The sequence below is a fragment of the Vipera berus genome (assembly GCF_964194415.1).
Source record: "Vipera berus genome assembly, chromosome: 5".
Lineage (NCBI taxonomy): Eukaryota > Metazoa > Chordata > Lepidosauria > Squamata > Viperidae > Vipera > Vipera berus.
In genome coordinates, this window is record NC_138207.1 from 97,594,263 (window position 1) to 97,607,257 (window position 12,995).

General features: G+C 46.7%; 1 protein-coding gene across 1 annotated transcript in view; it reads right to left on the reverse strand.

Moving 5' to 3' along the window:
- The window catches only part of GLUD1 (glutamate dehydrogenase 1), a 34,815-nt gene continuing 21,820 nt past the window's right edge, over positions 1–12,995 (reverse strand). Inside the window, exons 6-13 of the mRNA XM_081329743.1 lie at positions 12,169–12,348; positions 11,109–11,246; positions 9,371–9,508; positions 9,156–9,236; positions 6,334–6,457; positions 5,318–5,409; positions 2,948–3,010; positions 1–1,397 (exon numbers count right to left, since the gene is read on the reverse strand). Of these exons, the coding sequence (XP_081185869.1) occupies positions 1,278–1,397; positions 2,948–3,010; positions 5,318–5,409; positions 6,334–6,457; positions 9,156–9,236; positions 9,371–9,508; positions 11,109–11,246; positions 12,169–12,348 (936 nt within the window). The 3' untranslated portion in view covers positions 1–1,277. The remainder of the gene's footprint in view (positions 1,398–2,947; positions 3,011–5,317; positions 5,410–6,333; positions 6,458–9,155; positions 9,237–9,370; positions 9,509–11,108; positions 11,247–12,168; positions 12,349–12,995) is intronic.

Here is a 12,995-nt window from a genome sequence, read left to right on the forward strand (position 1 = left end):
TGTTTCAAAATGTCAACTTTTAATAATTGCTTTCGTTGCCATGTTATGTTATGAATTATAAAGGAGCTAGAAAAAAAAAGAACGAATTTCCAGGAAAGGCTGGGGTGTAACTTAAAAACATCCTAACTGATTAGACAAATAAATCTTGACACCTTATAGAATTCATCTGGACACAAGACCATGTCAAGACCTTCAAGTCAGCTACGGGAACAATCCAATCCTGATCCAAGGCCCCCTCTAACCAATTCCCCCCCCCCAACATCAGCAATTCCAGACGAATGGAGCAAAAACTACGTCAGTGTGCCTGCCCACCTTCTTGGTGCCAATAATTTCTACGTTTTAATTGTTCAACGGGCCAACGCTAATGCTAAAAGCACTTCGTAAACTAAGAGCCAAGAAGAATAAAAACTTACAAAAATTCTTCAGACCCTCCCAAGGTTATGCTCAAGTACGTGTTATCCTTTTTTCTAAAAAAAATTACATAAGCTAAGTGGATATGTAGTGACAAGATTAAACAAGAAGCCATTCTCCCAGGGTATCTGTACATCAACGATGCTCGTTCAGCTTATAAAAAGAATCAATTCCTGGAGCTCGCTCTCTTTTGCGTACAACCGGACAGTGCTTCAATCAAGGTGAGGCTAAGTACATGATTTAGAGGCAGGCCTGTAGCAGGAGCAAAGATTTAAAAAAAATAATAAACAATAAGGAAGAAGAAACACAACCCTTGCTTAAAGGGAATAAGGCTTCTGGCTCCTGTTAGCTGTAAAAATGGAAAATCTAGGTTACTTCTTGAAGGTCACCCATTCAGTCTTCAGAACCGATCCAAAAGAACTTTTTACTGAAAAGTGCCTAAACTACAAGTGTAGCATTGCCTGAAGCCAAAGTGCTTGAACAGTTTTAATATTTGCTTCAGCGTTATACGTTGTCAGAAGCGATGCTAAGTTGCTTAGCGTGGCGAGGCCACGCTTCCGTGCAAGGACAGAAAGGGAACACAAGGTGTAACTTCTCAAGATGAAACCTACAAAAACATCTTAGGGCGGTGCAGATGAGCTGGTTATCTTTAGTCGTCTCTCGACTGGGAAGCCTAAATCCATGGATTTCCCCCCGCCCTATATATATATATATAAAAGACTAGCTTGAACGGAAGCTAATTGAGAATCATATCCTCTACAGCTAAGTGAGAAAGGGATTTCTGTGTAAACTTCTCGTAAGCTTTTTTTTTTTCTTTCCCAACAGGACTCAGAACACGGCGGGTCAGGCTGAGACCGAGAGGCCGTTTATGTGAAGGTCAGGCCGGCTTCGTTGTACACTTTGAAGACCTTCTCGATCGCGTTGACGTAGGCAGCTGTTCTCAGGTCCAGACCGAGATTGTACTTCATGGCGGTGCGCATGATTTGCTGTGGGACATTTAAAAAAATGGCAGAGTTAGGACCTTCGCCACGCTTTTGCAAATCCTCGTGGGAAACCGCTGAACAGTTCTGCCTTCGTGTTTTATTTTCTGGGAAGGCTTGGGGTGACCTAAAGGTAAAGGTAAAGGTTCCCCCGCACATGCGTGCTAGTCGTTTCCCACTCTAGGGGCCAGTGCTCATCTCCGTTTCAAAGCCGAAGAGCCAGCGCTTGTCCGAGGACGTCTCCGTGGTCATGTGGCCGGCATGACTAGACGCCAAAGGCGCACGGAACGCTGTTACCTTCCCACCGAAGTGGTCCCTATTTTTCTACTTGCATTTTTTACGTGCTTTTGAACTGCTAGGTTGGCAGAAGCTAGGACGAGTAACAGGCGCTCACTCTGCTACGCGGCACTCGGGATTCGAACTGCCAAACTGCCGACCTTCTGATCGACAAGCTCAGCGTCCTAACCCACTGAGCCACCGCGTCCCTCTGGGGTGACCTGCAAACCTGTAAATCAAACCTGGAGGAACGAGGCTCGTGGGAATACTACTGGATTTTCCAACTGCTATTAGCTCTAGCTAAAGCAAACCAGGTTCAGAGAATAGAAGCTATTACTGAGGAATATTTAGAGCAGAGGTTCCCCAACCTTTAAGGCACCGGGGACGGGTTCCGTGGAGAGAGGTTTTTCCAGGGGCCGGAGGGTGCGTGGTTTTGTGTGTTGCCTGCATCCTGGGGATGGGGCTTTCCTTGCTTGTGCTGACCGGTTGCTAGTTTGCCGACCAGTCCAGAGACCAGGGGTTGGGGACCCCTGATTTAGAGGGTTACCCATTAGGCTTTTGTTAAAAGATCTATCCATTTTTTTCATTTTAAAAAAATGGGGGAATTCAAAGCTCAGCTAGTTGTGAAACTGCGCAAAAATAAGGGACACGGTTAAGGATAATTTCCAGTGGCCAAATTCCAGCACTGGAGGTTTTTAAGAAGAGATTGGACAACCGTTCTGTCTGAAATGGTACAGCTAGTCCTCGACGTAAAAGAGCTCGTTTAGTGACTCTTCAAAGTTACAACGGCACTGAAATAAGTGAGTCATAACAGTTTTTCCACACTTTCAACAGAAATGTCGGGCTCAATTGTGGTTGCAACTCCAGGAGTACAGGATCTCCTGCTTGAGCAGGGGGGGTTGGACTAGAAGACCTCCAAGGTCCCTTTCCAACTCTGTTACTCTGCTTGCCACAAGAGAGCAATGGAGAGAAACCTCCGCTTCCTCGGATTAAGCCGACACGCTTGATGGCACAATTGCACACAGGCTTATACTGAGCTTTGTCTTTTCAATAAACGTCTTCGCGGGCTGTTGCCTCAACTCCCCTCCAACAATTGTGGCCCTAGATAATTCTGCCTTCTCATCTCCAAAGAGAGGAAGCTGGATTGCTAAGGGCGACATTAATCATCAATGCTACCCCTCTGCTTCTCACGGCTAATTTTTCCGCCATGAGGCAAACAAAATAAAGCAAAAGCAAAAAAAATAAAAATAAATCCATGGCATTTAATGTTTAATACCTACCCGCGCGGATCGCTCCATGGTGTAGGCCAAGCCCGAATGCACGATGTCTTTCTCCGAGGCGCCCTGTGGGGAAATGAACAGCCATCAAAAGCCCGGTCTATAAAGTCAACCAGCTTGGCTTGAGTCGGTCAAATCCCCCTCTATAATGTCATTTCTAGGTACCGCCTTTTAGTAGAAATGGGTGAACTGAAAGTTACTTGAACATCGGGTCAAAAACAGGGTGGGTAGAGGTTTATACCCGCCGAACTAAAAAAAAAATAATCATATGCAGCGTACGTATTGCATTTCCCCGAAAATAAGACCCGGTCTTGTTTTATGGTGTCAACGCTGCTAACATCGGATGTTTTTGCTTTGACAACAGTTAACAGATGCTGTTCTTTTCCAGCCTACGACCGGCCCTGTTTGAATGTCAGGGACAACCCCTTTTTATAATCAACAGGCTGGAAAAAAACCCAACCAAATTCATTTACAAAGAGTTCAAACAACAGTTAAACGAAAGGTTCAAACAAGATTTAAACCAAAAGGTTAAACAAGAGTTAAACAAGAGTAACAGACCAGGACTCTAGCAGAAGATCTTCAAACGGTTGCCTTCAGCAACCAGCACCTCCCACACATTCCCCTTTTATCAGCAGTGCCAAGGTGTGGCTTCTCATTGCCTTCTCCCGAGTTGCCTCATTGCTTTCCTCTGTTCTGCTCTACTAGATTGCCTCCTGCTCCTAGCGTCCCTGAACAGAGCTAGCTGTGGATCGTCTTCTTCCAATCCCTCATGCTCACACAGCTGAGTCTGAGGAGGAACAAGACGGGAGGGGCCAAGCTGAGAGTTCTGAAGTGCAACAGAACCTTCCTCTGACACCAAAGTCTCTCCAAACTCCTCCTCCTCCTCCTCTTCAGAATCATCAGACTCAGCTGCCGAAACCACAGGCTGACGCTGAATCACAACAGATGCAACCATTTTCTTCTTATGTTTTACTTTTAGAGTTAGACGATGCTGGGGGGGAGGATTGTGCATGAGAGTTTAGCTAGACATAACAATACTGAACCTAGTGTGGGAACCAAGGTTATTGAAATGAGAGAGGATAAAGATTTGGCGGGCTGGAGAAATGGAGGGAGAGCCCGCATTTCAAACTAAATGGAGTATGGGATTTATGACTTATCAACTGGAGGAGGGAATTGTGCTTTGATACTATGGGCGCAGAGGAAGTGAATCCAGTTTTTGGCTTCTACCGTGTTAGTGCCGATGCTATGCTTCTCGAATAAAGATTCTTTAAGGTAAACAATGCCTCGAAGTTCTTTGAAGAGTTCCATCTGTCGGAACCATGACATTTGGGCTTTTGCCTCCAAAAGAGATACCGGGTTTTATTACCGAGAGGTATCTTTTCCACTCACCTCCGACATGCAACAGCCCTGCCCGGATGGCCCACTTCCTTCTGCGGCTGAAAGAGCAGCTTCGTCCTGTGGTTGCATTCTGGCCTGCAATTTTGCAGTCCAGGCCTTTCCAGAAGGCCTATGAGGCCTTCAAGCCACAGCTCGGTTCTCGGCTGCAGTGGCCTTCCGGAAAGGCCTGGCCACAATGGTAAGTGGGTGTAGGGCGTATGGGGCAGCTCCACCCCACCAATCCCCGTCCTAGCTTGATTTTTAGACCTGCACCTCGCCCCAAAACTAGGGCTTGTTTTTGGGATAGGGCCTGTATTAGGCCCACCCACCCACCTCAAAATCAAGCTAGGGCTTATTTTCAGCGTAGGCCTTACTTTCGGGGAAACGCGGTATTGCGTACTGGAATCAATGCACGATATTCAAACAATATCAAGTTTAGACTTCACTTGGGACCATCCTCGACTTAACAATCATTCGTTTAGTGACTGTTCAAATTTACAACAGCACCGCAAAAGTGATTTACGACCGTTTTTCACACTTATGACCACTGAAGCACACACACACCCCCAGGGTCACGTGATCAAAATCCAGATGCTTGGCCAACTGACTCGTATTTATGACAGTTGCAGCGTCCCGGGGTCAATGTGATTCCCAATGGTGGAGCCAGATTCACCGAACAACTGTTTTGCTACCTTAACAACTGCGGCGAGAAAGGTGGTCAAATGGCTTAGCATCTGTCTTACTTAACCACGCAAATTTTGGACCCAGTCGTGATCGTAATTTCGAGGACAACCTGTATTTGAAACTTTTTATCAGTCCATTTATTCTTGGCATTATAAATACGAGCCAAGCCGAAACGTCAGCCTTCAGCAGAGTTAAAAGTGCAGCGTTTTAGCTTATTTCTTCAGATTTCTCTGTGGGTTTTGTTGCTGCACGGCGCAGAGTTTGCTTAGACGTACTTCTTAACGAAATTAAATTTTTGCAAGAGCTACTTACAGATATTCTATCCTGGAATTCTGCAGTAGGCACAACCGGAATACTTCCCCCGTGTTTCCCAAACTTCCTTTCCAAGCTCTCCTGAACAGACACTAAAGGAAGGAAAACAGCCGGTTAAATCTCCTGGCCAAGGGAACTAACTGGATGATCAAAAGACAGTTCTTCTCGGAGTTGAAAAAACTTCCTTCTCTAATGTGCTGCCAAGGTAGATCTATGTGGGACGTGGTGGCTCAGTGGGTTAGGACACTGAGCTTGTCGATCAGAAGGTCGGCAGTTTGGCGGGTCGAATCCCGAGTGCCGCGTAACAGAGTGAGCGCCTGTTACTCGTCCCAGCTTCTGCCAACCTAGCAGTTCGAAAGCATGTAAAAATGCAAGTAGAAAAATAGGGACCACTCCGGTGGGAAGGTAACAGCGTTCCGTGCGCCTTTGGCATCTAGTCATGCCGGCCACATGACCACGGAGACGTCCTCGGACAAGCGCTGGCTCTTCGGCTTTGAAACGGAGATGAGCACCGGCCCCTAGAGTTGGAAACGACTAGCACGCATGTGCGGGGGAACCATTACCTTTTTTAAGCATGTTAAATTTAAATTCATTGACAAAGAGTTAAAGGGAGACTAGTACAGCTATTTCAATCTACTTAGCTCTCATCAGCTAGCCATACCCTTCTGAAATGTGAACCCGGAGCCACTTGCCTCTTAGGCAGCTGTATTAACCTCTTATTAACTTCTAGGAATCGCAGAAGGGTATGGCTAGCTGATGAGAGCTAAGTAGTATGTGCGGGTGAACCTTTACCTTTAAGGTAGATCTACTTCCTCTTACAATTTCCTCTTATGCCATTAATCTGCCCCAAACTTTCAAGCAATGCAATGCCAAAAATCCACCACTATAATTTCCAGCCCAAAACCAGTGAAAGCCATCGGGCGCGGTGCACCTCTGAAAGTGATCAAGCAGCTCAGACATGCCCACCCAGTGGGCCAAGGCTGGTATATAACGAGGGAAGAACCCATTCTACGTACTTAGCAGATGGTAATTTGAGTCCCTTTCGTACTTGAAGGTCAAGCGGCCGTAGCTGACGTGGTTCAGGTTCTTCAACCATTCAAAATAAGACACAGTCACACCGCCAGCGTTTAAATAAAGGTCCTGTGGAGAGAGAGAATAAGGGAGGAAATGAACAATAAGTAGACCGGTTTAAGGTTAGGAACGATCTAGATCAGAGCTGTCAAACTCGCAACGTTAATGTGTCGCAACATACCACGACTTTTTCCCATTGCCGGCAATGGGGTGGGCCCCGTTTCGGCACGATGCATCGTTTTGACACCCCTTGATCTAGACTGAACGGGCGGGTAAGATTTAATTTGCTTTGACCGTCAGCAGTTCAGTCTTTTGTAAAGAGCCTCAGCTCGAAATAAGCCTATATACTCATTTGCACTGCCTGGGCTCCTGATTTTCTGCACTTGACGGTCATTGGCTTAAAAAGTGAACTGACAAACTACGACTGTCAAAAACACTTATTAACAGGCACATCAAAGGAAGAGCAAAGAATTCAAAAGAATAAAGAGTTCACGGTTGATAGAACCCCGGGCGTTGTCTCTATGACCGTGTCTGATGTTTATTTTTACGCCTCTTTCGTTGTGTGTGCCTGTCTGTCTCTTTGTTGCGAGATGGGCGGCCGCGTATATTAGATAAAGGAGTACGTAAATAAAACTCAAGGCGTTGAAGAAAAATAAGGAGGCATCGCTCTGCAAAGAGTAGCAGAAAGGAATACGTAAGTGCCTTCGCATCCTGTTCGGCAGCCCAGGAACCAGTTTAATGGTTGTAGGGCAGGGGTAGGCAACCTCGGCTCTTTTATGACTCATGGACTTCAACTCCCAGAATTCCTGAGCCAGCATAGCTGGCTCAGGAATTCTGGGAGTTGAAGTCCATGAGTCATAAAAGAGCCAAGGTTGCCTACCCCTGTTCTAGGGAATCCATTTCTACTTCCACCCAATTGGCTGTATTCTTTGAGCCACCATTTAGGATACAGTCCCCAACAAGGAGGATGTCTCTCAGAAAAGAGTTTACTTGACTTTGGTCAATAGCTTGAAGTCTCCTCAGGTTGAAGAGCTTCCCATCCACAAGGTTAGTCAACTAACCCCAAAAGCTTCTTGGAAACGTGGGGTGGAATTGTCAGAAAACAAGATGAAGGTTCCGTCCCATCCACTACCAGACTAGCTGAGGAATTTGGGAGGGGGGGGGAGTCGATCAAAGAGATCGCGAAGATCCGAAGGTCCTGCCTCTGCTGATAGAGCTCGATGGGGGCTGAGGATGCCTGAGGGAGATTCATTCCGGCTTCCAAACTAAGCCACGGCAAGGAGGAAGAGTGGGCTGTGTGTTCAACACAACTTCCTTCCTTATGGACCAAGATCAAGGACTTGCTAGGCCCGCAGGGGTCTCCAACCTTGGCAACTTTACGACTTGTGGACTTCAGCTCCCGGAACTGAACGGGTGGCTGAGGAATTCTGGGAGTTGAAGTTCGCAAATCATACAAAAGCTGCCGAGGTGAGGGACCCCAATACCAGGGTATGACTGAGGATGAGGCAAAAAAACAGTTTTTATCTTCTACATTGATTTTTTTTGTGTGCGTGTCCAACACAGCCAAAGGCAGGCAGCCTTCATGGCTTCATTTGCTACTAAAAATATACATTCCTGAAAACAGATTAAGATCCATTCTGTTTATTTAAGAAAAACCCTGCAGAATAGCTCTTTTTAAAAAGAAATAAAATAAAATAAAATCAGAAGCTATCTCCATCGACTGCAGCCAAGATATTAAAAGATGCTTGCTCCTAGGGAGGAAAGCCATGGGAAACCTAGACAGCACACTAAAAAGCAGAGACATCACCCTGCCAACAAAAGTGTGCATAGTCAAGGCCAGGGCTTTTCAACCTTTTCACCTATTGTACCACTTTTAGGATATGGCAACATCCGAGTACCACCAGTCGCCTAGCAAAGTGTCAAAAACTGGGGATGCTGCAACATTCCAGCTGATCGGTGCTTCTTCTGGGCTCAGCAGAAGCGCCAGGATCAGTGCCAAGCTCCAACAGGAGCCTGGCGCTGATCCTGGTGCTTCCACTAAGCCCCGACAGCCCTGAAGAAGCACTGATCCTGGCACTTCCGCTGAGCCCTGACAGCGCTGCAGCTCCAGCCATCTCTCGCTCAGGCTTGTGCGGTGCTGCCAACGGTTCAGCTCATTCCCCTCCCCTATTACCACTCTTCTAGGATGGTCACGTACCACCTGCCAGGTGCCAATGTACCATGGGTGACTACCCGTACCACTGGTTGAAAAGCCCTGGTCAAGGCTATGGTCTTCCCAGTTGCAATGTATGGCTGTGCAAGTTGGACCATAAGAAAGGCTGAGCGCCAAAGAATTGAAGCCTTTGAACTATGGTGCTGGAGAAGACTCCTGCGAGTCCCTTGGACTGCAAGGCGATCAAACCGGTCAGTCCTGGAGGAGATCAACCCTGACTGCTCTTTAGAAGGCCAGATCCTGAAGCGGAAACTCAAATCCTTTGGCCACCTCATGAGAAGGAAGGACTCACTGGAGAAGAGCCTCATGCTGGGAAAGGTTGAGGGCAAGAGAAGAAGAGGACGACAGAGAAGGAGGTGGCTGGATGGAGTCTCTGAAGCAGTAGGCGTGAGCTTAAATGGACTCCAGAAGATGGTAGAGGACAGGAAGGCCTGGAGGAGCGTTGTCCATGGGGTCGCGATGGGTCAGACATGACTCCGCAATTAACAACATCTCTATCGATCACCTTAACATTGTTTTTCATGCCCAGATTAACAACAACAAAAAGAACCTTACTGGAATAACCATGATGTTCCGTTCCAAGAATATCTTATCCGCTTCAGGGGTGGTGGGCCCGTTAGCACCTTCAGCAATGATCTGGAAAGAACAGAAGAGCACCACCATTAAGCCTAGGGGATCTCTTCAATTGAGGCGGCAAAAAAAGGGACCTGGCACTGGACGGTCTCAGCTGGAGCAGCCAGCCTCGACCCCACGCTGCCCGTCCACCTTACCTTTGCTCTGACTTTCTGCGCGTTGGCTTTTGTCAACTGCTTTTCACTGGCCGCTGGGATGAGGATGTCACAGTCGGTTTCGAGAATATGGCAGTCGAGAGTCTGGGCTTTTGGATAGGTGAGAATGGATCCGTGTTGCTGTTGGGAGACGACGACGGAGATTACCACGCTTTAGTGGCTTAACAGAACAGAATGACAGAGTTGGAAAGGGACCTTGGAAGTCTTCTAATCCAGAGGTCTCCAAACTATGGGCCGCGGCCCATACCGGACCACGTGAGTGCTGGCCAGTGCACACGGGTGTGTGCATGTGCTCAACCCCGGCACCTTGCACCAGCGTTAGCCTCGCCACGAGCCGGCACTAGCAGCCCCATTTGCACACACATGTTCGTGGCCTCATTCGCATGCAGCCAGGTGCAGCCACATTTGCGTCTGTGTGCATGTGCGCATAAATGTGCCTGCCCCTCCCTTTCCCACCGGGCTGCCAACCCGGAAAGGTTGGAGACCCCTGTTGTAACCTGACCTTCTGCTCAAGCAGAAGACCCTATGCCATTTCAGACGAATAGCTACCCAGTCTCTTCTTAAAAGCCTCCTGTGCTGGAGCACCCACAACTTCTGGAGGCAAGCTGTTCCACAGGTTAATCGTTCGCACTGGCAGAAAATTTCTCCTTAGTTCTAGGTTGGATCTCTCCTTGGATTAGTTTCCATGCGTTGCTTCTTGTCCTGCCTTCAGGGGCTCATCTGTGGTGGCTCCTCAAATATTGGAAGACTGCTATCGTGTCACCCCTAGTTCTTTTCTTCATTAGACTACACATACTCAAAGATACTCCTGGACTAAGGTCCTATATTTCAACCCCCCCCCACAAAAACTTGTGTGTGTGTGTGTGTGTGTACATACATGCACACACATATATACACACATACACACACATACACACATACACATATATGTAAATTATTCAAATTGCTAATAAAGAATTTAGGGAGGCTGATATGACCATTTCGAACTTCTTATGTTCTCATCAGTCAGTCATACCCTTTATCTGAGATTCGAACCTGGACTGATTATATATTAGGCAGTTGTTTTAACTTCCTGAGCCACAGGTTCTTTCTCTCTTTATTTGCTAGGAAGCAAGGGAGATATATGTGTTAAGTGTTTGTCAAGTCTTTTGACTGACTGATGAGAACATAAGAAGTTCTAAATGATCATATCAACCTCCCTAAATTCTTTATTAGCAATTTGAATAATTTACACAAATAATGAGCTGTCCTAAGTTGTGACTATATCCTGTGGATAGCCTTGAGTTAGGCCAAACAGGAAAGAAAGAGTTAATTAGCAAGGTGTATTCAAGACTTGACAAATACTTAACGTACACATATATATACATACACACACACACATATATACATATATATACACACATACATATATATATATATGTATACGTATATATGTGTATACGTGTGTGTATACGTGTAAGTGTGTGTATTTTGTGTGTGTGCTCCTCCTCCTTACACAACATCTTACTTGGGAGTCTCATCCTCTTTTGTATTTTCCTGTAAAGAACTAAAGCTTGACTGCCTCACTCAAGCAAATCTAATAAGGTCTTTCTAATCTGAAGCCCGTTTGCGTTTGTTTGTTTTTTAACCATAAAGGCTTCTAATATAACCAACAGTGTGACTGCTAAGCTTCACAGCCAATGAAACAGGACAGCTAACCACGGTAAACCGTTTTGCCCACCAGCTTATAATCTTCCAACTCCTTCGGGTCGAGTCCATCGGGATTCCAAATAGCACCATCTTTCTCTCCAATAGCTACACATTTTGCTCCGTAGCGATGAAGATATCTCATAGAATGCAAGCCAACGTTGCCAAATCCCTATTTTAAAAGAAGGGAAAATAAAGTTTTTTATTTAGCCTTGCTCGAACCTCTTAATTTTTCTAGGAGCAGCTTCACGCAGTCTATCAACTTTCTAAAGAACTCGGGTGGCGCGGTGGTCAGAAGGCAGAATTGCAGGCTGATTCTCTGCCCGCTGCCAGTTCGATTCTCACTAGTTCAAGGCTGACTCAGCCTTCCATCTTTCCGAGGCCAGTAAAACGAAGAACCAGATTGTTGGGAGCAACACGCCGACTCTGTAAACCGCTTAGAGAGGGCTGTAAAAGGACGGTGAAACGATATAGAGGTGCTATTGCTATTGCAAGAAAAGCTTTAGAATCAAAACCACCCTATTCATGGCCATTCATGGGTAGACAGCCGGTACAGTGGCCGCAAAAATGCCACTCACGTGTTACTTGTAATAATCATTTGGCTGAAATTTACTATGTGTTTAATGTGAGAGAAATGTTCTTCCAACATTCTGTTTATTCAGAAATCAAACCTCAACTCTTAATGACAAGGATATGCAGGACTGCTGTACATCCTTGCCATTTTCTTGGCTTGATATGCCAGAAGTTTATCAGTCACACACACACACACACACACACACCCCAAAACGTACTTTTCCTCTTGTGACTTCCTAGCCTGGGGCACAGTCCTAGACCGCTTGATCATAAATTAATTCCTAAATATGTGCACTCATAGAATTTCTGCAGAGAACCACACAGAACAGTATTCTTCCAGTTTTGAGGAAGACAGGTCTAACACCTGATTTAAAAGCTTGTGCGGCTCACGCGTATGAACCACTGAGCTTCCTTGCCTGAAGAATTAAGGATACCACTATCTTATCTCAAGGCTATCCTTCCTTCCTTCCTTCCTTCCTTCCTTCCTTCCCTCCCCCATGTGACTCTTGCGAATCCACTACCTGGATAGCGAACGTCTTATCTCCAAATCCTGGAGTCATCCCCAAGAGGCTCATGTACGACGCTTCGTTGATGAAGTTCTCGATCCCGTGAAAGACGCCGCGACCGGTGGCCGAGATGCGGCCGTGGATCCCACCCTGGCTGATGGGTTTCCCTGTCACACAGGCGTGTGCATTGATGTCCTGCAAGAGAAGAGGAAGGACGTTCAGGCGAAAAGCGATGGGCAGACGTTCTCAAGACGTTTACTGTCAGGTCCACCAGGCTCAGCTTGGCGCCTCGCAGGCATCCTGCCGTGAAAGGCTAGAAGGGGGAGGAAGGGCAGAGGGGCCATAAAGCTGGGGGTGGGCCTGATGGGAAAAAGGGAGGGGGGGAAATGACAGCTGATTAAAAAAAAACACCAGAGAAGCTCAGAGTCAGCTCGCACCAGTATCCAAGGCCAGGTGCCCTGAGAAAGAACGTGGATTATCCCAAAACACCTCTGCGTTCTCAAAACACAGTTCAGATTGGCTGAAGATGGGACTGGTCACAAGGGAAGGACTAGAATGAGGGGATACCTTTGTGTGTCTTTTGAGCACGGGAAGCCCAGAGCTCGCCTGACTTTACAGCAGCCAGCATCCTTTAGTAAGAGTGACTTTCACTCCAACCCAATGGAGTCGAGGGTCATTCTTTCTTAAAGGATCAGATTGGAGGGTCTGACATCTACCCTGCCACACGTTAACGCCTCCTCTGCCAACTTTTACCTTTACTGGGCTCCGATATCCAAGAACAGCCATATTCACACATCACAGCCTCCTCCGCGAGGAGTAATTTTCTACACTGCGTTATCTGA